This window comes from Lissotriton helveticus, chromosome 7 (genome assembly GCF_964261635.1).
Source record: "Lissotriton helveticus chromosome 7, aLisHel1.1, whole genome shotgun sequence".
NCBI lineage: Eukaryota > Metazoa > Chordata > Amphibia > Caudata > Salamandridae > Lissotriton > Lissotriton helveticus.
Window position 1 is genome coordinate 1,564,915,829 of NC_136068.1, and position 25,529 is coordinate 1,564,941,357.

General features: G+C 41.8%; 1 protein-coding gene across 1 annotated transcript in view; it reads right to left on the bottom strand.

Moving 5' to 3' along the window:
* Nucleotides 1–17,748, bottom strand: part of LOC144769579 (immunoglobulin superfamily member 1-like) — a 440,561-nt gene extending 422,813 nt beyond the window's left edge. Inside the window, exons 1-2 of the mRNA XM_078653739.1 lie at nt 17,742–17,748; nt 16,793–16,831 (exon numbers count right to left, since the gene is read on the bottom strand). Coding sequence (XP_078509865.1) covers nt 16,793–16,831; nt 17,742–17,748 — 46 coding nt within the window. The remainder of the gene's footprint in view (nt 1–16,792; nt 16,832–17,741) is intronic.
* Between the last annotated feature and the right edge of the window lie 7,781 nt (nt 17,749–25,529).

Here is a 25,529-nt window from a genome sequence, read left to right on the forward strand (position 1 = left end):
AGTCATTGAAAGCAAATTAACACCGATGTTGCTCTAGGAAATGGTGGTCTTTGGACATACCCTCGCTAAATGGCTTAACAGCGCCCAGTGCAGCTCATATCAATATACAGTTCAGATGATACATCACAAGCTCAACTTCGTTTAGCGTTCAGTCTAACGGGATGTCATCTGATGCTCCAGGTCAGATACCTTTCTCACTGCTCTAAACTTAGGGAAGTGCAGCCAGACACGCTAACAAGTATTCAATGGACTCCATAATGAAAGGATGCTTTCCAAGGAAATCTTATCTGGAGAAGTCAATAGGGATTTAGAAACTGAAGAGGATGAAAAAGGCCTCCCCGAGTACACTAACAAGTTCACGTTTGAATAAACAAGCTAAGCTGCTATCAGGCTTGCTGGGCAGGAAAGAACTCAGCAATGAATCTAATTGCAAATTGCACTTACTACCTACCCCACATGATATTTGAAACAACCATGGATTCTCGAGTCAAAAAGGAAATTGATGCACTACAGACTTGGGGGCATATTATTAAGGCGGGCGATATGAAAACGGCCGCTAAGCGGCGATAATTTCATCGCCCTGTTAGCAAGCTGTCGCTAACAGCAGTTAGCGACAGTTTGTAGGCGATAGCGAGCGGTTTGGGGCCCGCTTTCCTTGTCAGCGATATTTATCGCTAATGACATGCAAAGTGGGCGTAACCAACCTGTTAGCAACTAAAAGCAGTCGCTAACATCGCTATCGCCTATTAGCAAAGCAGGCGTAGCGCTAAAAAAAATTTACGCTAAGCGCAAATATCGCTGAAAACAAACGCCTGCTCAGACCAGTTCTTAGCCATTATATCCAATGGGAGGTGGATATTCTGGCTAAGCCCCCATTGGCGATAATGCGTGAATATTGCTGGATTACCGGTGATATTCACGCATTTTGCCGCTAATGCCTGAAATGTTATCGCATTTGACATAAAAATTGCTAATAGCACGTTATCTCTGCGATAAAATCAGGCCAAGCACGGCAATATAAAAAATGTCGCTAAGCTTAGTTAGCGATAAATATCGCTACTTGTTGATAATAAGCCCCACGGTCTTTTATCTCTGAAGGCTCATTGGTATGGCAGAATAAAGAGCGGTCCAGATAGGCTCTGCCAGCTGTGCAGGTCCAAATCTGAATCATTAACTCATATTGTCTGCATCTACCCTCACCTTTTGGAGCCACACACATTTTGGCAAAAGCGGATAGACTGTGAAACATTCGCCCATGTGACCTGTCAGTAGAAACCTGTCTGATGACAGGCAAGCTCAGAACACGGTTTTAAGGGGTCCTGGAGCAGGCAATCAAAGAACGGAAAGGGGAGACTCTGGCCGAGCAGCCCCAGCGAATTGAGAAGCCAAGATAAAGAACTGTGCCGAGCATGATGCGGCAAGATAATAGCAACATTCCACTGTCTCAAAAGATAATTTCAATTGGCTGTTTTTTAACCCATACTGCTCTTGTATTTCCCATCTGATTTTTATTCTTGACTAGCAGGTAGCACACTTGTTATGGCATATGAAGCGGGCACCCAATGACTGAATGGAAAGTTCCTACAGAGCAGTTAAAATGGAATGAAATTAAATATATTTATAAAACACACCATTACCCAAGGGTTTCTAGGCCCTAGCAGGTCAGAGAACATCACAACAGTGCCAGGAAGACATAGAGATAACATGATCTCTTAGGACTATGTCGAAAAATGCCAAGTTTAAAGAAGCTTACGAAAGATGAAGACGTTTTCAGCACCTGAGATGAGAGGGTCAGGAGTTCAATAGTTTAGCGGCCACACCACCTTGCCCTGTGGATTCTCAGAAGAACCACCAGTCTCCTAGATGCAGACCGCATCAGCATAACAGGCCAAACCATTTAAAGATGGATTTGAAGAATTTAGGGCCAGTTTTGTGTAACACCTTGTGAGCAATACAGAGGACTTTGAAAACCACACGTTTCCTAATCGGGAGCATATGAAGGTTCGTAAGCCTTTAGGAACAGAAAGATGTTTTTAAATGTCCAGAATAAGTCATGGCACAGCATTCTGAATAGGCTGAAGATTGTTAATAGATGCCTGGATAATGTTCATGTAAAGTGCATTATAGTAATGTAGGCGAAATGAGACCAGTGCTATGATCACCGATTTGATCAGTTCTTCCAGAATGAACAGAAATAGGTTTTCAGAGAATATGGAAGCACGTGCCAGCAGTGCGATTCACCCTCTTATCAAATAACAAAGTGTTGTCAGAGGTGACCCCCTGGTTCTTAGCAGTGTCTACTTGGGCAGGGAGGTGACCACAGGACTCCAGGCAACAGTGGAGCAACAAAATGTGAGCCTTCCCTCCCCCTGCAAAGTACATGGCCAGGGCCCCCCACTGTCCGGTGCCCAGTCAGGAGCTCTAAGGCCAGAGGCCTGCCACCCATGCACAGTGCTGGACTGCCCCCCTTGGAGCTCGAGCCCCCCCTCACGCACTCAGGGGCTGCTGGGGCTATTGTTGCACCACAGCTGGCCACCGGATCATAGCCCAGATAGACTGCTGTGTTCCAAACACCAGCACCTCCTTTTTTCTGCATTAAGTTTGAGAGAGTTGTCTCACATCCAAATTCTATTTCGAGACATACATTCCTTGAACGACAGTAGGAACATCACCCATGAGCGAAAGAAAAATGTGGGCATTGTCTTCATCAGACAGCACTTGGAAACCAAAGATCTAATCAATGATGCCAAGGAAGAAGCATACAGGTTGAAGAGAGTAGGGCTAAGTGAGGAGCCCCGCGGCAGTCTATGTGGAAGACTGGAGCCTTTAGCCCTGAACTGCCCACAGTTAACCACTTGCGATCTATCAACCGTAAAGGAATTCATGTTAAAAGCATTGGGGAGACAGAATCAAAAGCTGTGAGTAGGTGAAACTTGATCAAGACTATGGAGCCTCTGCGATCAACATGACCTCCGATACTGTCAGCCGCCACAACCTGTGCAAAGTCTGTGCTATATCCACTCCCAAAGCCAGCCAGGGAATGATCAAGAAGATTATATGTAGCAATGAACTCCATCAGTTGCTGGTTCAGATGTCTTTCCAATATTTTGCAGGTGTAGGCAAAAAGGAAATTAGTCAAAAGTTTTTAGATCTTCTGGCTTTAGGTTAGATTTCTTGAGCAAAGAAGTGATAAGATTAGGAAAAAATAATGTGGTTGAGGATCATAGTAAGATGTTTCACTATAATGTCAGGGGCTAGTTGCAGAATTTTAGGCAGACATGGCTCTAGTGGGGATCTCGACTTAATACCCAACATAAGTTTTTTAACTTGGGGCGCTGTGACCCGCGTAAAACACGAAAGTGCTTAACATATTTGTGTAATGGCCGTGGACTGGGGAGGCACACCTGTATTTCATGTCTTAAACCAGCCTTAGATAAATTATGAAGCTCTGGGTGCTGATTGTAGATTATTGTTTTTAAACTTCTTGTATTTTTTTTATTTATGTGTATGTTATTGATTAGCTTCTTATTTTTTGCTTCTGCAATTGTAATGATTTTAATTAAACATACAATAACTAAAATCTTTCATTCTGGCATTGAAAACTGGGAGACCTATTCCATGAGGATTTGTGAGAATGTACTTTTTTATACCAACATATAGACCAACAGTTTTAAATCTTGGGATAGAAGGTAATTAACCGTATTCCGGCCATTATTATCTGGAGCTAAGAAAAGTAGGAACGTTATCAATGGATCTCACCTCAAGAAGTGTCATGTTTCTGAATCTATTCAGCAGCCACCTACCGATACTAAAGTGCCTCCAGATTATACAATACATGCTCTCTAGTCTACAGTTACCCAAGAAGACATCGGCCAAGATGAAATAGTCTTCTCTATTCGAGGGACTGATGAATCCCCAGCTTTAAATCTGATGAATTCAGACACATTCTGAGTAGGTACAAGTGAACTTGCACCAACATTAACTGCATCCTCAGAATCATGAGACTCTCCACCAGTGTAAGAGCTGACTCCCTTGTAAGAAGTTGTAAAATTAAAAGTTTATCCTGATACTGAAGAAGCATCTCTCCTGGAAAGGTTGATGTCTGAAGTCAGTGGATGTCGATCTAAATTGATGATCACATGTGTCTTGGGTAGTAGTTGGTACATCTGTTCACTATGGCTTTATATTTTGAATTTTTACAGCCAATTCATCATTTTTTGTGGATTGCAATGCTGGTTATTCTCTTGGCTATAGAGCAAAGGCACACTCTTCTGGAGTATTTTCCACTGTCTTCAGTTGAACAACAATTGCAACCAAATTTACCTACACATAGTGTGACAAGGAGTGACTATTCTAACATCATTCATTATCATTTACCTGGTGGTCTTTTTGGGAAAATGTTTCATATCAGATTTTGGGACCAACAGAAGTGGTACACATACTCTATGCTCTGTGCATTTTATTGGATGAAATTGTTATGCCAGGTTCCTTTTCAAGTCCATGGGAAACTAAAGCAGTTAAACAGCTCCTAGATGTTTTACATACCTGCAATTCATTATAGTTTAACACCTTGAATGCTACAGCAATTCACTCTTGGTGCTGAACTCCCTTAAATCCCATTGTTCATGACGAGCTCAGCTCAGTTTTGCAAATGAGATTATCTTGGCTCCAAAAGATTCAACCAAGTAGCTAATCACAATTTACTATTATGAATTTACTACACAGTGCACTCTCTTAGGGCATGTTCATGAGTTTAGTGGTGCAGCTGTGGGACTGCCCTGCAGACGCACAGCCAAACCTGCGTGAGAACCGCCCGCCATATAATGACTTTTTACATCACTGGCGGGCAGTTCTTTTGGTGTTCCCATGGTGGTGCCTATAAAACTATCACTGCAATGGGAACGTCAAGGGAAGTTCCAGCATGGCATGGTCTGTAAAGTCCATGCCGTGCTGGAAATTCTGTGCATGCATACAGGGGTGCTCATGTTGTTCCCACCTTGTGCTTCCACAGGGTGTGAGGCACTAGGAGCCCTTTAGGGGCCTCTTGCTTCCTCTCCGCCAGGGATTCAATGATTGAGGTCCCGCCAAGCATATTGCACCCTCTGAACCACTGCGGCACTGCCAGGGAACAGTGGTTACCTGGCGATGTCAGTGGTTCCAGGGTGGCATGACTACTGTGGTCGTAATGTTACGACTGCCACTGCCTCCCCACCAGGAGTCTGGCAGTCCTAAGACCACCAGACTCGTAATTAGGACTTGAATTACACATTAAGGCAGTGGTCTATCAACAGAGTGGAGAGCTCCGTCTGGTAAGGTATAGAGAAAACTTAAAATGTTTATTCAATTTAAAAAACTAATAAAGTACAAATATTTTGATGTTAAATAATAAAGTAAATTCTTTTTGTATTTTTATTTTCAATGTACCACGTAATAAAATATGCCACTGCACAAATAACTTAATGTTGAAGTACATTTTTTAAAAATATAAAGGTATTAACCCTTTAACCGCGGCGGAAATTCCGCCGCAGTGCGGGTGATCTATGGCGTGGGCGTGGTTCGGACGTCCTCCGCACACGCCCACCGTGACGTCGGACGGCCGGCGACCGTCCGACGCACGCAAGGGATTAAATTAAAATAATGTTAAAAAGAGATATAAAAATACCTACATTTATATTGATTTATTGTGCATTAAATGTATTTACATAATGCATTTAAATTAATGTGATTATTTTGTTTAAGTTGCATTCATTTTAATGTTTTTAATGTTAAAAGAGGTTAAGAAAATATTTTACACTAAAATTATATTGTTGTTGTTTTATATACTTTTTAAACAATACATTCTATTGATATATTTTTTTTAAAGTCAACGTAAATTTATTTATTTAAACATTATTTCCTATAGGGTGTCATTTTAAGTCACTGCCCCCATTGTTTTCTATGGGAGCTTTTTGCATTATCAGTGGTTGACCATATGTGGTTCTAGACATTCTCCAGTCCAGAGTTGGAGTACATTTACAACTGTGTTAGGGCCTTTTTGGCTGTAGTAGTTTCATAAATGCAGTTTATGAATAGGAATCGGCTTAGTCTTTTGCTGGTGGGCACATGCTGCTCCCTAAACACCTCCCTTTTTGTAGTGGGTATTCCCTTTTTTCCAGCCACTCCCCTATCCTCCTCCATTTACTGTTAAATCAGACATAAGGGCGTGAAAATCTAAGCAATCACGGCAACATCTCCTGACAGAAAAAATAAGGCATTCCTTCCATTGTTGACAGTCCTCACAATAAACACCATATCATTGATCTTGAAACATTCATTCTCAGCTACTGAAGTCTGACTCATTTGAGTGACCCTACCCATGGGAACATTTTGCTTTCTTTGCATTTGTTTGTATAATGCCCTTTTTGCCACAAATGTTTCATTCCTTTCTCACAGCTAGGCACCCTCCATATAAGGCCACATGAAAATAACTACCACAACAATAGCACAAGTTATCCTTGTTTCTTTTAATTTAATTTTGATTTTTAAATGAAAACTTCACGTATTTCACTTGGTCTAGATTCAGCCTTATTTCTCTGACCTCCTTCATTCAAGATACTGATTTCTGTATTGCTTCAGGTGTAGGTATTATTTTCGTCTAATTTGGCAATACCCATAATCTGCAATGTTTATTCTATTGTATTAGAGTTGGTATTAACTACTACCAGGTCTTCCAACATTTCAGCAGCAGATGCCCCAAAGTTGCAGGTATTGGCTAACCGTCTTAGAGCCATGAGGATGTCCTTAAATGTCTCACTGTGGTTTTGGACAAGTGTATAGATGTTATAGGTTTCCCATGTCACTGGTGTGGGGGTCAGGTTTAAAACAGTTTTCTGGGGCGTGGCTTCGGCGCCGCTGGTAATGGCCTCATCTCCGAGGAGCTCCGCAGCTGCGTAGATGGGACGGGAACCCTTCGAGTGCGCCCAGTGTCTACGTGGTCCGCTGCTCCGCACCATCTTTCTTCCGAACGCTTGCTGCGTTCAATGATACCTTTTCCGGCGCATGGGATGAGCGGCAGCCTTTGCTTTATGATTTTCTCTGCAGTGACGGCTTGCGTTTAATCGTGGCCGCCATTTTGTGATTCCTGCCGCCTCGTACGTGCTGCAAAGTCTTCCTCACATGCTGAAGTGTACAATGGTGTCCAACGCTTGCATTTTACTCAATTTACTCTCATTTTTTGAACTTTTGCCTTAAATGACATTTCTCTTCGTGATTTTGGCATTTTGAGCTGTCTTTACATCCATGTTTCACTTCATTGCCCTGCCTCACCACCATTTTGGATTTCTGCTTTACTTCACAATATTGCAGCTACCTTCTCTTTACATTTTTTAATCTCGGATGACAAATGCTCTCCCTACAATGCGACTCTCCTACTAAATTCAAGATTATTGTCGGTTCTCCAGTTTTTTTACGCATACTCTGCAGCTTTACTCTTTTTATTGACTCTCTGGCTGTTTTTTAAGGCTCTCCTCTTCAGAATATTAATTTTTTGATTTCTTTCACTCAATGACAATGTCTAGTCACAACCGTAACTCCTCTCAGCAAGGTAACTCTACCACTACACCCCTGGAAGATGTCAACCCTTTCTGTGTCTTACAAGAGACGTTTGAGGACGCAGCCAGTGATTCTCCTTCCACAAAATCCTTCTCTCCTCAAAATTCCTGTTCAAGCACGAAGGTCACTTCTAAATTACCTTCTGCGTCTGCTTCCGCCTCAGGGAAACGAGTTAAAACTAATCCCCCGTCACCTCCTCACGCAACTTCTTCTATCTCTATGGAGCTTTTATTAGAAGAAATTCGCTCGCTCAAACCTTACATGGAGGAAATCCGTTCTCTCAAACCTTATATGGCAGACACTAACACCCGGCTCCATAAGCTTGAAGATAACTGGTCTCATATGGAACAAAAGGTTGACTGTCTTGAAAAAACTGTTACCTCAGTTCATGCTCTGTCTGATCAAGTCCCGACTATGCAGAAAGAAATTCAAGGTCTCAAGTATCAGGTGGAAAATTTGGAAAACCGAAACAGGCGTAACAACCTACGCATTTACGGACTTGCAGAAGGACTTGAGGGACCGAACTCTATCACTTTTTTCCAATCCTTCTTACCCCAACTTCTTGGTCTCCCGACTTCTCCAGCTCTAAACATCCAACGAGCTCATTGGCTAGGTCCATCTACTCGTCTTTCTACTGCTTCTTCCTCTACAGTAAAGCCTAGAGGCGTTATCCTATACTTTTTGGAGTATACTGATCTTCTCAAAGTTCTTCAGTCTGCTAAGCAGAAAGGAAAAATCACTTGAAATGGTTCTAATCTTTTCTTTGCACAGGATTACGCCAAATCTACTGCAGACCGTCGCAAGCGATTTCTGGATATGCGGCCTGCTCTTCGTTCCCTGAATGCTCGCTACGGTTTATTTCATCCTTGCTTATTTAAAGTGACATATAACAACAAGACGACGAATTATGAAGACCAGCAGTTTCTTGACTCTTGTGCGACTGATTCCATGGAAATTCCTCGTTCATAATATTATGCTTATTTTTTTTCTTTGTGTTATGTTTCTAACTTATTAATGATATTTCTTTTGGTTTCTTCTAGATGTGGTTTGTGACCCCTTGATTTGTACCCTCTTCTTGTTCACTTGAAGGTCGTTTTCTCCCTGCACACGTCCCTGTGGTCTTCCCGGTTCGGTGTGTCCATTTTCTCATGTGGCTCCACCACCCCCAGTCTTACTGTTTTTCTGTGGTACGTCTCTATGATGTTTTTCTTCAGTGTCATAATTTTCTATTGGATTATTTCTTCGATCTTTTCTTCCCTCTGTTTTCATTGTCCTTTTCCCTGCTCTTTTCTCTTCCCTTTTCCTATCCCTCCATTTTTGCACTCTTCAACATTCTCTTTTTTCTTTTTTCTTTATTCTATTCTCCTCCTTAATCCTGAACCTGGTTATCTTCCTCCTTTTCTTTTTTCTTTCTCTCCCTGGTAATAACATTCTGCAATGCTGTTTTGTTCTTCTCTTTCTTACTCTTAATCTCTTTGAAAACTGTTATTCAATTGTTTGTATAATACGTGCGCATGTGATCCTTACTGCTACACTGTTGAATTCTTTTATGTTTATATTTGATAGATACATTTTTGACGTTTTTATATTACCTGTGCATGTTCTTTTCAATAGTTCTCATATAGAGTTCTAACTTGGAATGTTAAGGGTGTTAATAATCCTATAAAAAGACAACGTGTGTTAACTCACCTAGCTAGATTAAATACCGATATTGCCTTTATTCAAGAAACTCACTTATCAGATGCTGAGGTAGTTAAGTTGAAAAGAGGATGGGTGGGTCATGTTTTCTCTTCCCCTGCCTTAGGAAAGAAAAATGTTTTTTCTATATTGTGCCATAAAAAATATCATCTTTCAATAGTCAAAAGCCTCTATCTTTGTTAATGGAAAATCCTCTGAATACTGCTCTCTTTTTAGAGGAGTTCGTCAAGGATGTCCTCTATCTCCCTTATTATTTATAATTGTTCTAGAGCCTTTTTTAACGAAAATTCAAGTAGATTAAAATACTTCTGGTTTTAAACTCGATTGCATGCATGTTAAAATGTCCGTATATGCTGATGACATTCTTCTTTACTGTTCTAATCCCTCTACTTCTCTTCCAGCTTTCATTTCTCAAGTTGATTCTTTTTCTCAATTATCCGGATACCGACTTAATTCGGATAAATGTGAAATTCTTCCTTTAAATGTTCTTTGTTTAAAACTAACCCTGGGCGTAGTTCGCGAAGTAGCGCTACGCGAAGCTACGCGAAGTGCACTTCGCACTACGCGAACTTCACGTAGCACTACGCAAGCTGCGTAGTAGCATGTTCGCACTGTGCAAGATGCGTTTTCAATGATTGCACAGTGCGGACAAGCATCCGGCACTGAGCAAGCATTGAAAACGGCATCTTGCACAGTGAAAGCTGTACTTTTCTGCTGCTCGAGTAGATTATTACTCGAGCGGCAGCTTTCTCAACGCGAACAGGTAGTTTCTCATTGAGAGCGGTCGCGAGCATGCGCAACCACTCACAATGAGAAACCTGACCTCCCCGCGTTGAGAATCTCGCCGGGATGTCATTTTGCTTGCTCGCGGTCGCGAACATGACGTTCAGGACCGCGAACAAGCAAATAATTACCGCTGCACTACGCTACGCTGCACTACGCATGCTCGCACTGTGCTACGTGCAGCTCGCGTAGTACGAAGTTGCGCAAACTTCGCAAACTCCGCGAGCGTAGCGTAGTGCTTCGCCCAGGGTTATTTAAAACAAGATTTTACCTCCACTGGCTTCTCTTGGAAAAAGTCTAAAATTAAATACTTAGGCTTATGGTTCTCGCCTACCATTTCAGACACAATAAAAGGAAATTTTGATAACCTTTCCAAAACTTTATCTGCATCTGTTGACCGTTGGCATCCTCTTTTTCTCTCCTGGTGGGGTCGCCTAGACTCTATTAAAATTATGCTATCTCCGCTCATTTTATATCTTCTATCTATGATTCTGGTTCATATTCCTAGTTTTTATTTTTTTTAAATTGATTCTATTTTAAACAAATTCCTCTGGAAGAATAAATCTCCTCGAATTGCCCTTAATGCTCTCAAGGTCGATAAACTCTTTGGTGGTCTCATGTTTCCTGATTTTAAATCTTACAATTATGCTTTTTGCTTACGGCAATCTTCCAGTTGGCTCTCTCATGATCCTGTTCACGATATTCATCCTCCTGTCTGGTTGAATATTAAGAAATCCTTCATAGCTCCTTTTCAATTTAATGAATCTCTTGCCTTTACTAACAATATTTCTTCTTTTCGCCCTCAAGTGATCTCCCACACACGTAATCTATTAATGCCCCTCATTCCGTCCTCGTATCCTGCTTTCTCTTCATTAGATCAACAACCTATTTGGCATAATCACTTACTCCGTATTAATGGTCGTACGATTTTTTGGAAATCATGGAGATCCAAAGGTTTACTCTGGATTTCTCAATTAATATCTAATAATCTTCCTCTTTCCTTTTCAGCTCTCCAATCGCATTTTTCTCTACCCTCCTCTTGTAAATCCCAATATAATTCACTCCTTCCTTCTCTTTTGCAGTATTTATCTTCCTTGTCACCTACTGCAGATATTCCTGTCAAATGTTCTAATCTCTATCCGTTATTATCTAATACTACTTCGGCCTCTTCTCTTTATAAACTTTTACTCTTCACCTCTGTTAGGCCCAAAGAGAAATCTGAATTGGCCTGGGAAAAGGATCTTGTGGAATGTTGGCCTGTCTCATTTTGGGACAAATTATGGTTGAAGATTCATGAAACGTCGAGAGCAGCTAATACTTTTCGAACTCTATTTTTCATTTACAAACGCCTCCTTTTCACTTCATTGAAATTAGCCTCCTTTTCTGCAGACTTCTCTTCAGCCTGTTGGTCATGTAAAAGTCCCTCACCTGATTTGAAACACATGCTCTTTGATTGCCCCCTTCTTTCTCACTTTTGGACCCAAATCAATAAAATTTTCAATACTCATGTCCCTTTTTCTATCTCCACTATCTTTCTAGGCTCCTTATCACCCTCCTGGCCATACCCTTCCTCTAGTCCCTCATTAGTTGACTTACTACTAGCGATAGCCCTTCACCTAATTACTTCTAGTTGGAAACAAGCTGAGAAAGTTACGTTTAAGGCTTGGTGGAATGCTGTTTGTTTTAATCATAGACTAGACACATGCAATATCTCCCCTATTTCTTTATGCATTAAAAGAGATCTTTTATGGCTACCTTTATCCTCATATCTAACCAATTCAGCCTCATCTCTTTCTCCTTTAGTTAATACTACAGACGAAGTAAGGAAACCCCCTTAATTTCTCTGTTATCCTTTTAATTCATATTCCAAATGTTTACCTTTTGATATTACTCCTTTATTTCTTTATGGTTTTTACTTTTTTGATATCTTATGTTTTCATTTTGTACTTACAATTGTTATTATTGATAGATTTCGCTAATGGTTCAGGTAATGTTCTTATTGTATTTTATTGATATTCTACTGATCCTCCCCCTCCCCCTCTTTTCTTTTTTCCCCTTTTTCTCCTCCCTCCTTTTTTTCACTCAATATAGAAAGATTTGCATTGTAATTCTTACATATATGACATTTCTGTTTATGTATGCTACTTTTTTCTTTTCAATAAACTTCAAAACTTAAAAGTAAACAGTTTTCTAACCTGTGGATGGCCTCATTAAAATCACTCAAATCACCTTCATCCTCAGCAGACGCACCTTTTGGTAATGTCTTAAATATTTCATGGAATTGTTTCTTTCAACTGGCATTTAATCTCTGCTTCTATTGCTACTACACAACAAGGACATTCCTTTTTCGATCTTTTTCACAGGATAGGTGGATCCGCTTAGCGCTGGGCAAATCTTTTGTGGTGGTTCACATTTCATTGCAAATAAATGCAGCATATTTTGTACCAAAGCAAACAAAATAATGCCTATTAGTAGAAGAAAATATAGAGGAATACAGCACACCTAAATATTAAAGATAGCCAAAGACAATATGAGTTCACCAAGAAAGACTGATAAACACACATACATATAGCCTTACAAAATATATATAGTAATTATGCAATAATGTATGTAACATCTGATGGAAGTGTCGGAAGAGGTGCAGGGTGGATACATATCTTAATTGAGAATGATAATCATAATGGTATTATCTATGATAAAATAGTGGGGTTCATAAACCCTTTTGTGGAAACCATTTTCAAAGAGAAAGTGTCCAACCTGATATGCATGAGGAGTATCCTCAACTCTTCATTGATGCTACTAGAGAAAGCGTTTCTGAGGGTACTCTACATGAAAGTATTATGGAAGACACTGGTTCATGTGATCAAATACCATGCTGGATGTAGGACACCATCTTGTAATTATACAGGAGTGTGTTTCAGTATTTCTTTGCTAAAGTGTAAGATGTGTTACATCATTAAGTGATAAGATACATTCAACATTCTTATGTTAATTATTTTACTTTTTCTTCACTTGACTTCCCTACCTATTTTGTCATTGGTACCATCAAAACACTGACATTTCAACATTATAAGTGGCTCTTCGGTGACTGTTGGAAAGGATGTGAATGCCGGTGGATGATACGCTAATATTATAATTTAAATTCAAGGTGTTTAATCAGATCTACGAGTCAATCTTCTGCTTCAATAAGTTTATGTAAACAAGTCTCTCTATAAATCATCTTACAAACATATATTCACCAAAAATAGTCAATTAAGTAAACATATTACTGTTAACTACTAAGGCCCCGATTGCAAGTTTGGCAGTGCGACAGAGGGACGACTTCCACATTGCCAAACCCTTGTGAGAACCGCCTGCCATATAATTACTTTTTTAGTCACTGGCTGGCGCTTCTTTTGGCGTTCCCATGGTGGTGCCTATGTCCAAGAAAGTTCCAGCACGGCATGGACTGAAAAATCCATGCCATGCTTGAATGTCTGTGCATGATCACAGGAGGGCACATGCTGTGCTTCCACAGGAAGTGGAAAAACCGGTGTTTTTATCATGGTGGAACCGACATGAAAACTCTGGCATAGAGAAACTTTTAACATGCTTAGCGGTCTTGCCAAGCATATTGCAGCCTCTGGATTGCCATGTTACTGCCAGAGAAAGGTGGTTCCCTGGCTGTTTTGACGGTGGGTGGCAAGACTACTAGGTTGTAATGTGGCGGTCGTGAGACCGCCACCGCCACCCCGCCACAAGTCTGGCTGTCCTAGGACCACCAGACTCGTAATTAGGATCCTAGTAGGCAAAGGAAAGAATGTTAACAGATTTTACTGAATTCAAATCCACTCTCGGTCTATCCTGAGCCTGTGTTAAGGGTGCAACTTAGCTCTCTTATTCTACTCCTAAATGGGGTCCGGATCTCGTTAAATGTAACAAATTATATAATTGGTTGAGGGGGATGCATACCCTTATCAAACATCAACCATAATCCTTGTCAGGGTGAACTGAAAAAGTCACTACATTAAGCTGTGATTAATCCTCTGGTAGCTCAGCACAAAAATTGTCAGGCTTTACTTAGAGCCTCTATGTTAAATATTTACGCAGTACACAAACAGTAATGAAGTACAAACCTCACAGAAGAAAAATCCCACATACCTTTAGGAAAATAAACTAAAATGTAATAAATAAAATGACACCAACACACATTAAACCCAAATAGTAGAAACAGAGTAGCAAATTGTTAAAGTTTAAAGTGAAAAACAGCAGCAAAAAGAACTAAGCACACACCGCAGTAATCTGGTAGTGGGAGACCAGGGAAATTCCAACGTTAATGCACCATCCTCTGTAGGACCACCAAGCTGTGGTGCTGTCACCCACCAGATTAGGAATTCAATCCTGTCATGGTGGGTGGTCCTGCGGCGGTCTGACAGCAGCGGTCTGTTAGGCTCATAGAAGAGCTGAACATGCAGACCACTGCTGTCACAGCACCGACTGCACCATCCTGCACGATGTGGCATACATGCCACACTGTGCAGGAAACTAGTGTGCAAATCTAGGGGGGCAGAACATGTGCCCCCCCCACATGCACCTCCAGGTCCAGGAGCAGCAGGGGGCCCCATTACGGGGCCACTTAGCTGCCTCACCGCCACCCTTTTAGTGGCGGGCTCACTGCCCAGATAATGGCGCATGTGGCAACTCAAAATATGCTCGCAGTGACGCACCAGCACCGGCAGCATGTTAATATGCCTGACCGCTACAGCCCGGAATACAAGATCCCCGTGGAAGCGGCAGTCCTGTGGTGGCCCAAATGCCACATTCCAATTGCAGCATTTGGTACCGCAGTGTGGCGGTGGTAGCATTGCAACCTTGAGTACCACGGTCCTGTGGACCGTAGTACTCGTAATCAGGTCTTTAGCCACATTTTCAAGGAAACATTCCTGAGAAGGTAAAGTTCAGTGGGGCCTGGCAGCAGTTGCTGTCTGAGGAAGAGGTATAATCATAGGGAAGCTGCTGAATGAAGTTCCGGCAAAGATTTCGGTGTTGGGACTTTGTCGCTTTATTAGAAGTAATAAAAATCCAGTGGAAAAAAGCTGCAGACTGTATCCATTGAGGGCACAAGGCTTGATCCCTATTCTGGGAAGACCTGTTGAGAAAGATTTGTTGTTGTGGAGGAGAATGTAGCTGGAGCTACTGCAAAGCCAATGGACCATGCACCTTGGGTGGATCGACTGGCAGGTAGGTATGTCTCCTGGTATGTCTCCTGTCAGTTCTCAGACCACTTTTTAGTGAAAACCTGTTTAAGTCCCAGGTTTTAAGGTTAGGATGGAAATGCACATTCAGCTCCACTTCCAAGGGTCCAGAACTGGTCGTGCCCCACTTTGGGGGGTCAGGATTCACTCCAGGCAGAGTCCAGGACTGGGTTCAAGGGTTCTGGAGCATGATATGTCCCTGTACTTCAGAACTGGAGGTCTGGTAACTAGCCATTTGAGTCACTCTGGTAGTTCTGTGGTAAGCAACAGGGCCGGCCTTAAGCAGAAGGGCAGTCATCTGAGGGTACATGGCAGGCTTCAAGCAGCAGGGTAGCTTCTGGTAGCAGCAGGGCAGTTCTCTGAAATGCAAAGCAGTCCTTTTGAGTGTCCTCCACAGATCCAGAAGGGAACTGAAGAAGTGTTCTGAGAGTCCAATATGTATACCTGTGCCGGACTTTGACTTTGACCACACTGGTTCTAGAAAGTTCCTTGCCATCCCCTGCCAGGCTCCAAGAAGTCTGGAGTGACAAAAGAATGGTGTCAAGTCCATTAGTGAGTGTGCTGGAGACATCACTTTGAAATGTAAGTGGGGCAGATATCAGCTCTGCCCCACCCATTCTGGCAGGATTGCCCATCCTGGTACCCACTGAACCCCATTATGCACCAAGGCCACCTGCCAAGCTATTCACAGTCATGTGACCCACATGCAGACATAAACTAGTTAGGACAAGAAAACGCCTACTTTTTAGCAGAGCCATTTTTAGAATTGAGAGAATCTAACTATTAAAGAGGATTTTAAATCATAATTCTTTTGAGACCAAACAGGACTTTTCTACCTGTTTCAAAACAAAGATTAGCACACATTACATGCAAAAAGGAAACCCAATGTTATCCAATAGGAGAGGTAGGCCAGACAGTAGTGAAGAACAAAGTTAGGAGTTTTTTTTACCACCAGGACATGCAGGACAGGCTTGGCAAAAGGTTTATTTTGTCAAGTAGAATTGTCAGTTAAAAACTGAACACAGGCTGTACAGGCTAACCTGAGAAATCTTTTAAAGGCCTACTTAAGTGGTCCGTACAATAAATGTTGAAGGCCCACTTGTAGCATTTAATTTACAGGCCCTGGGTACATGCAGTACCACTTTACTAGGGATCTATCAGTAAAGTAAATGTGCAGATTGGGTGTAAGCCAATTTTACCATGTTTCTGTACAGGGTATTAGCACTTTAATACTGGTTAGCAGTTGGAAAGTGCCAACAAGAACTGGTTCAGAAAAAATGAGAAGAGAAAACAGAACATTTGGGAATGACCCATTAGAGAGAGCCTAGTCCAATAATGGGTCTCAATAGATGTAAATAATATTGATTGTGGAGAAAAGTAAAGCATACTTCATCCCTTAGTTATGACCATTACCATTCAGTTTGCACCATTTATGTGGTTCAACGTATTTAATAATCATTAGTTAAATGCTAAAATTAGATACTCACCCTGCAATGACACCAAGTTCCATCTGTCGAGAAAGAAACCTAAAAATAAAGTAGTATATTATTAATGCAATGTGTTCCATGTAGAATGTTATTGCTAAATTCTGTATTTCACGTACTTAAAGCTTAACTTTGGCAGGTCGTTTTGCTAGTCCTCTCTCTGAGCCAGAAGCCAGTGAGATTCATTTTTGCTCTATTAGAAATAGTTTTGGTAGGCTTTCCCCAGTCACCTCTATTACAACCCACGCTTCATATATTAGAAATCCTGGTAAGAGACAGACTATTTTTTCTGCCATTATTGAGTGTTAGAGTTCACATCTTCCGTGAAGGTCCTTAACTCCTCTCGGATGTTTTTGCTCAATTTGCAGAGAAAAAAAGGAATCATGTGATGGGGTTTTACTGTTGAGAGGACGCACTAGTAATTTGAGGCGTGAACTTTGTTTCAATAGTCAACCTTCATCCTTTTCACACAACAGTGCCAAATTAATCATTAGGCAAATAGGATGTACCAATCAACTATTAGGAAAAATATCCAAGGTACTCAACATTACATCCAAAGAATGTCAGACTTCTCATACTTTGCGCAACCTGGTGTTTTTCAAAAATCCTATGAAGCAAGAGTTTGATATTGGTACCTCCCATTTATTTGTTCATGCTTTACTCAGGTATTTAAAATAATCATCTGTCTCACAATTAATTTATCATCATTATCAATTGCCAGAAGCATACAGATTGACCAATCATGCCTTGGTACAACATTGGAGGTATGCCAGCTAAAATGTTTTAATAGGTTGACTGTTGGCACAAAAACAGAAAGCAGAGTTGAAAAAAAGATTACCATATCTCTAATTCAATTTAGTTATAGGCATGCTAATGATTCTATACTTATTCTATAACTGTAACTGTCTATACACCAGTGTAGGGTCTGTGTGGTGTCAATCTGAAATCTCACTGATCATTTCACCACTTATGTCCAGCCTCAGTTTATGACTGCTAGCTGTTGGAATTTTGCGCTTTTGCTGAGTCAACCAAATGTTTTTGGGCCTTTTTGCTGAAGTCTCTTTTTGCGAGCTATGCAACTCTGTGCAATTTACCTCTCTTATTTAGGGGTAAAGTGTTTGTACTACTCTTTTCAAAAATGTGAAATTGGCATACCCCTAATTGGCACTCCAAAGTAGCTTCACTGCCCATTAAGGCATGGTGCATGATATTTAAATGCAGAATATATGACGTTTCATGTTAAATATGTCCTTACAGCGATTTACAGCTCAAAGCTATTTTCACTGTAGAAGGGTTAGCTATTCCTTAGGAAAGAACTAGGTTACAACATTGAGTACTAATACTGTATCTCTGGTATGGTACTAGCTAGAAAAATAATGAAACACCTATATCAATAGATATTAAAAATGCAATTCAATGGTAAAATCAGATTTTTCTAGATAATATTCAAAAGTAACTTTTAGGAAATTACCTTTGAATACCTGAAGTCCCTGGAAACTAAATCTGCATTTTGATCTCCAGCTTATGCCAGGCAGTAATTAGCATTTTGAGTCATTACAGTATGAATTTGCTCACAAGACAGGGACAAAAGGCTGTGGGTGTGTGGAGGTTTTCTTGTGCCCTTGACAGAATAGCCTATGGACTGGACCCAAGGACTTGATTAACTTCAAAGGCGCCTACCCTGTCAGAAGCAGATGTAGCTAACACACAGGCATGTGCCCTTCTATGGTACCCCCGCCAGACCGGCTTCCATCACAGTGGGCCTCTTGTTGATATCACAATGTCAGATCCTACTGGATTGTCAAGAAGGGCTTGACAGGTCTGCTGGGGTTTTCTTAGGAAATTTGGAGGCACACTTTAAAGGATAGAAAAAGAATGCCAAAACAATTTGTGTGTCTGGTTGCTGAAAGCTTTCCTTTGTATCAATTTGTGTGTCAGGTAGCTGAAAGCTCACTGTTGTCTTACTACAATTCTGTTGGGGGTAGAGGGACTGACTACAACTGGATTTTAGTTTTAGATATAGGAGGCACTAGGATTGTAATGGAACGCTTCCCCATAGCCCCAGCCCTTAGAGCTCAAGTTTAGTGTGTCCGAAAAGTTTGACTATCTTTAAAATGCACAGAATGAGTAGGGTTAGCCCAAGTAACCTTTAATGTATTGTTTGGGGCATCCTCAGGTGTCATTCTAGTCCACTAGCTGGTATCAGCCATAAATTTGGCATCTCCTGGTATCCACGTCAGAACACTACTGTACCTGTGGAAAATCAGAAGAGGACTGAACCACATCCTCTCATAGACCGGAGAAGATCATAGAACATTAGACCTACTCTCCCTCTTGTACCTAGGACCAAGAAGTGGACTTCAAGGATCATAATACTGATCTACTGTTAAAGCTACAGGGACACATCAGGCTGCAAGAGGTCTTTTCTTGCAACTGCTCAGATGACAAGTGGCAACTGAACCCAACTGGACCCTGCTGTTTGGCCTCTGCCTGCCACTTGGTGAGTCTCAAAGTGCCTCCCCTTCGGTTCTATGGAGGGTAAGGGTGCTTAAAAGTGTACTCCTGTGGTGGACATGGACTTAAAGGACTAAAGTCAGAAAGTAAAATGATGAACCTGGTTAGTGTGCCTGGCCCACTCTCCATCGCAGTCAGCGCCTAGGCACTGTTCTGCCATGATTACCAACTATCATTAGCACTTTGCACTTCTTGGCACTATTTCTACTAAGTACTTTAAAAAAATCCTATCTCCGGTTCTCCTAATTGGCTTTATGTCATTTTGGTGTAATTTTGTTTTCCAATTTCACTATACCTTTCTGATTTCTTTTTAGATTTTTATTGTTTTGCATTTCAACTTTATTACCATTTTATTACTGCATAAATACTTTACACATTTACACATTGCCTCTAAGTTCAGCCTGTCCACTTTGTGCCATAGCTACCAGGGGGATGATCTCAGGTTTATATAAAGATTTTGGTTACTCACCCAACAAGGATTGTGGTTATTATCAGAGATGGGTACTCACCCCCTCACCTGGCATCTTTGTTTCTGACACTTGCCTTCTTCACAATGCACTTGCAACTTCAAGAAGGTGAACCCCACTCTGTCCTTTCAATTGAAAAGACCACAGTAACTGTTAAAATGATCGTACCTATCCAGTACCTGTCAACTTTTGTCTTTTTTGTTGAGCAACAACTCCTAGCATAATGTGAGCAATGGACTCAGTTCCGTTTCCTCCAAACTAGCAGTTGGCTCATAACATACACAAACCCATATTTTCTAAAGTTTTCTTCTATTTTTATTTTAGTGTCTGAAGCTTGCCTGAGCTTAAAACGATCTTTTTTTCTGTGATGACACAGATTAAGAAGGAAATTTTTTTTTAACTTTTCTCTCTTCTCAAGCATCGTTGTCCAATCAGCCTAGTTGTTCACTTGGAATCCCTGAGCAGTGCCACACCTTGAGCAGTGATTTCTTGGCATCCCTGAGAAGTACCACACTAAGGCCCTGATTTAGATCTTGGCAGACGTGTTACTACAGTACAACGGACTGATATCCCATCGCCAAAGTATAAATCCCATAGGATGTAAGTGAATTTATATTTCAGTGGACAGGATATCCATCACTGTTGTAATGAATTAACCTGTCCACCGAGATCCAACTCAGACCCTAAGTTCCCCATTCCCTTTCCTTAATATTATCAACTGATTCAGGAACTCAAACATATTAGTTATCACTGAGGTCTCTGACAGTCTTTCTTTCAATTGTACTTTATTGATTTTTGTCACTTACCATCTATAAAACTGATTTCAACCCTGGGCAAACAAACCCTACCCATCCATCCCTCCCCATCACTTAGAGTAACAAACAATAGGGACAATTGTCCTACGCTTGATAATCAAAGGCACAGCATACAGTTGGCAGATCTGTAAACATAGCCCAGCCAAGCTGACTGATTGTGCAAGTCTGTAGAAGCACTGAGATTGGGGGCATCATAGCAACAACCCTCTTATCAACTGATAGTCCACCAGGCAGTGCCAATTTGCTTCAAATCGTTCAAATCCCAAGTCAGCTTTTCTATAACCAGCAAAGACCACAGCTTTGTGGCCCACTCCTGCATCCACAGCATGTCTTCTGTATTCTAGTGGAGAACCAATAGCCATTTGGCTGCAAAAATCATGTTTGTAACTATTCTCCAGTCAGTTAATCACATGGCTTCATTCTCAGGTGGCCTGATCCCAAGTGTGGCTATGATGAAATATGCTTAATTTGGGTAGCCCAGTACACCTTTTATATGGCGCAAGTCATATCCGATGACCACTACGCCCATATGTATCCAGTGTCCCTCAGTTTCAAAGACCACTCAAACAATATCCTAAGTTGTGCAACCTTAAAGTAACTTGTAATATTTGGCGGTCCCAGGCCCATTACCTCTCATGCACTCTCAAGACTCTCCAAGACAGACGTACACATTTTCCAGCCCAAATGAAGTGGTCAACAGCCATCTGAAGCAGTTTCATATCTTTTTCTGGTGTTTGGACAAGGAGTTTAGACCAGCATCATTAAGAATTTCTCCAAACCGGATGACAGAGAATACATCATCACCCCTTCACAAGAGCTGTGCGGCAACCTCACCAACTTCTTTCATCACAAGATTGCAACCATACAAAGAAACTTCAAACCCCAACCTATACCTTTAGCCTTCCTTGACAGATTCACTTCCACCGCAACCAACACAATCCACAGCCTGACCACATGGAACCTTCTCTCCACCCAGGACACCACCTCTATCATGAAATCCATCCACTTGAGAGTTCCCACAGACCCGTGCCCATATCACATCTTCAAACTCAGAAACCAAAGGATCGGCCAGGAACTCACCACCCTGTTCAACACCTCAATCACCACTGCAACCTTTCCTGACTCCTGGAAACATACCTAAGTAAAACCACTTCTCAAAAAACCATCCACTGACTCCAGCAAGCTCAAACACTACTGGACAATCTCCTTGTTCTCATTCCCAACCAAGATACTGGAAAAGATTGTTAACAAGCAACTCAAAACACCCCTGGAGCAAAACCAGCTACTCAACACTTTCCAATCCGGCTTCCGCAGAATCACAGCACCTGATCGCAGCAACCCATGACATGCAAACCCTCCTCAAATGAGAGGAAATTGCAGCTTTGATCCTCCTCAACCTCTCAGCAGCCTTCAACACCATATCCTACCACACGCTTATAGAAATACTCCATTAAATCGGCATCCAATGGGACGTGCTCAGATGGATCACCTCCTCAGAAGAATACAGATAGTGCCCCTACCACCTTTCACCTCCGAACCCATGGATATTGTCTGCGGTGTCCCCCCAGGGCTCTTCCCTCAGCTCCACACTCTTCAACCCATATATGAACCAACAGGCCAACATCGTCGGATCTCACGGTCTCAACATAATAGCCTAAGCAGATGACACCCAACTAATCCTCTCACTCACCAATGACTCTACCACCACCAGTACCAACTGCCACAGATGCATAACAAGTGTCAACAAATGGATAAAGAACAATTTCATGAAGCTGAACATGAACCAGACTGAAGTATAGGTCAGGCATGCCTTCTCGAAATACGCCATGCACTCTGCAATTCTTCCTGTAATTCTCCTGGAACAGAGGAAGTCGTGGGGCCAGGCCTAGCAGGAGGATCATAACAGACAAGACACAGATTTGGGTCGCAGGTAAGTCTTGCCTGCACCAGTAAACTCCGCTCCGCTGCGTAGGTGGAGTTTTGGAAAACTTCACACTCCAAATGGAGTGTGAGTTACTAAATCTCTGCAAACTTCGCTGGCTGAGCGGAGTTCACTGCCAGCCCTTACTGCTGGTCCACGGATAGAAGGCCCTACAGAACCAAAGATCTGCCTACATCAACCACTGCTTGACCTTCCACCAACTGTTGAGAAGATTACACTCCTCCTCCCTTTCACTTGCCCACACTCCGCACATCTACCGAAGCAGAAGTGGAGGATGCTCCTTCTACATCGCAGCAAAGACCTGGAAAAGCCTTCCCACACAGCACCAGACCATCACCTCTCTGCCAGAATTCCAAAATGCCCTTAAGACCTAGCTGTTCAAAGGGCCTCTGGGATCTGCAACCACTTGGATACCCTTCGGGTGATTAGCTGCACTTTATAAATCCTTAATGATTGAGTGCTTGAAATCCATGAAGTAAGCTATGTGTGAAGTTTATTTGAACTGCTTCTACTAGGCAGGAAATGTCTCTGACATCCTTTCTTTAGATTACTCTTCTTCAATCCTGGTTTTTTATTCATTAAAAAACTTGGTTAATTAACATGGCCCGTCAGCAATAAAAAAGCTTAACATTGTAGTGAGTTTGTGGCCACTTCCTGTTTTGTTGACCCTGCTCAATCTCCCAATTTGTTTAGATTAAAATCCCCCCTTTAAAAAACCTGAGTCAAAAATGCTTCCCATCCACTATTAAAAGAATGTAGTAAGTATTCATCTTCTGGGCCACATGTCACTGCTTAAAATGGAGCACTTTCAGTACAATTGCTACAACTCTCAGCTGGGTTGACTAGCAGTACAATTAGAAATGCTCAAATCTTCAATTGCTCATTGATCAAAAGATAACCTGTGCTCTTTCTCTGGTAGCTTGGCACAGAGTAGTTAGGCCTATCTAAAGAGATAATGTGTAAAGTATTTGTGCAATACACACACACACACAGTAACACAATGAATACACCATGAAAAGACTTCACACCGATTTATAAAAATAGTTATCTGTATTATTAACAAAAAAATACCAAAATGATAAAAATGACATATATATTTCTCAAGGTATGAATATTTAAAGCATGCCAAGGCTCACGGTCTTCAATGGTTGAAGAGACACTGGTGATCAAAGCATTATATTTAAATAGGCAAAAATGTAAGATTAGCAAACTCTGGAATGCCAAAAGAACACTCACATTGGTTCGGGCAGCCACAGTATTACTGACTGGTTTACACTGCCAGATGCAAACAACAGAGTAGTTGGAACAACATGGTCCTGCTAATGAGGCAGAGTCCACCACATGTTTGCGAGCACGGAAGCTGCTGGGACCTCCAAGGTCTGCTGTAAACCTTTGCCTGCTAAGGGCGTTGAGAACAGGGTAAATGTGCCCCCAGCATTGAACGGCCCAAGGAGGCTGGGACAGGCATGACGTAGTCGCTGCAATCTGTGTTGTCCAGGCAACACATTCAAAGGGAATACAGCTGATCCACATGGCACCTAGCCTGAGGAGACACTCTCATCTGGATTCTCTGCTTACATGGCGGAGACATGCGAGGCATGGAGCATCAGCCTCCCAAGGGCGAGCGCTTGTCTTTACAGAAGTGAAGCGCGGAGTCTGAGGAGCTTTCAGCTGCCGAACTCAGAGTCCCACAGCAGCGCAGGTAAGGCAAAAGTCTTTGGTGACCCTGAGACTTTTAGGAAAAGGGGGCAAGCCAACAAGCTCTTGGAGAACACTTGTTGCACAACGAAAAGGTAGCAGGTCGCAAGCCAGCACAGAAAAGCAGGTCGCAGAGTGACAGTTTCTGCTGCAGCACAGCTCTTGGCAAGCAGCAGGCTAACACAGCAAAACAGTTAACAAAGTGGCAATCCCTTCTGGCAGCACAACATTCCTTCTGACAGTGTGCAGATATAGAGCCAGCAGCATCTGCTTACAATTCCGTAGTGTCTGATTTTAGGGGTCAGAACCCCAGTACATACATACAAAAGTGCCTTTGATGCAGGGGGTGACTTCATAGGAGTTCTCCAAAGTGCACAAGGATCCCTTTCAACCCAGTCCTGTCCTGTCAGTACCTTGTGCGTCTACAGGACACTACCTATTCAAGTGGGGTGCGAGCAGGACCCATCTCTCCCAGCCCAAGAAGACCCATCAGATTGAAGATGAATGTAGATGCAGTTGAGTGACCTGTGTTGTGGCTGTCTCTAGGGAATGCACAAATGTAGCTGTCACCTAGCTCAACCCAGACGTGTATTGGAGACAGGCTGTAAGGCATACAGAGTAATAAGTGCAGAGAAATGTCCACTTTTAAAAAGTCAAACAGGACCTGTCTGAACCTAAGGGCGGACTTTGAATAAACCCAATATGGTGCTTTATAATTTTCACAACATTTGTTGAGAAAATAAGGAAGGTTATGTGTCCATTCTCTAGTAATCAAATTGTTCTCACAATGTATTCAATAGTCAATACAAGCAATGTTTTTCAACAACGGTTAATGACCCAAGTGTTCTTGGGATAGAGTATGCAAAAAGACAAATTGCAGAAGCAAGTGAAAATCATAAATGCGCAAACAAAATGATGACAGTCAAAGCACTCTGTTCTTGTTTATTTTATTTTCCATGCTTTCATTTCTGGATTTCTTGATAAATCAAAACGGCATCCAACAATTCCCATTGAATATCGGTGCAAACACCTTCATCAGGGGAATGCTGCAAAGATATATATAATACACATGTTTCTGGGATTAAAAATTTATACACATGATTGCACAAATAAACATTTTCAGTTGTGATTCAAAGCAAAGATCCAAGGGGTTATCAGGCCAAGCCAATGGTCCTGTGATCAAAGGTCGTGACGACCAGTGAAAGAAACGATCAATGGCCATGAAAACACATTGTGTCTAGTGCAGAGTCCCAAGTGTTTAAAAACACGCAGAATAAACAATGTGCAAACACCCTGTTCACCAC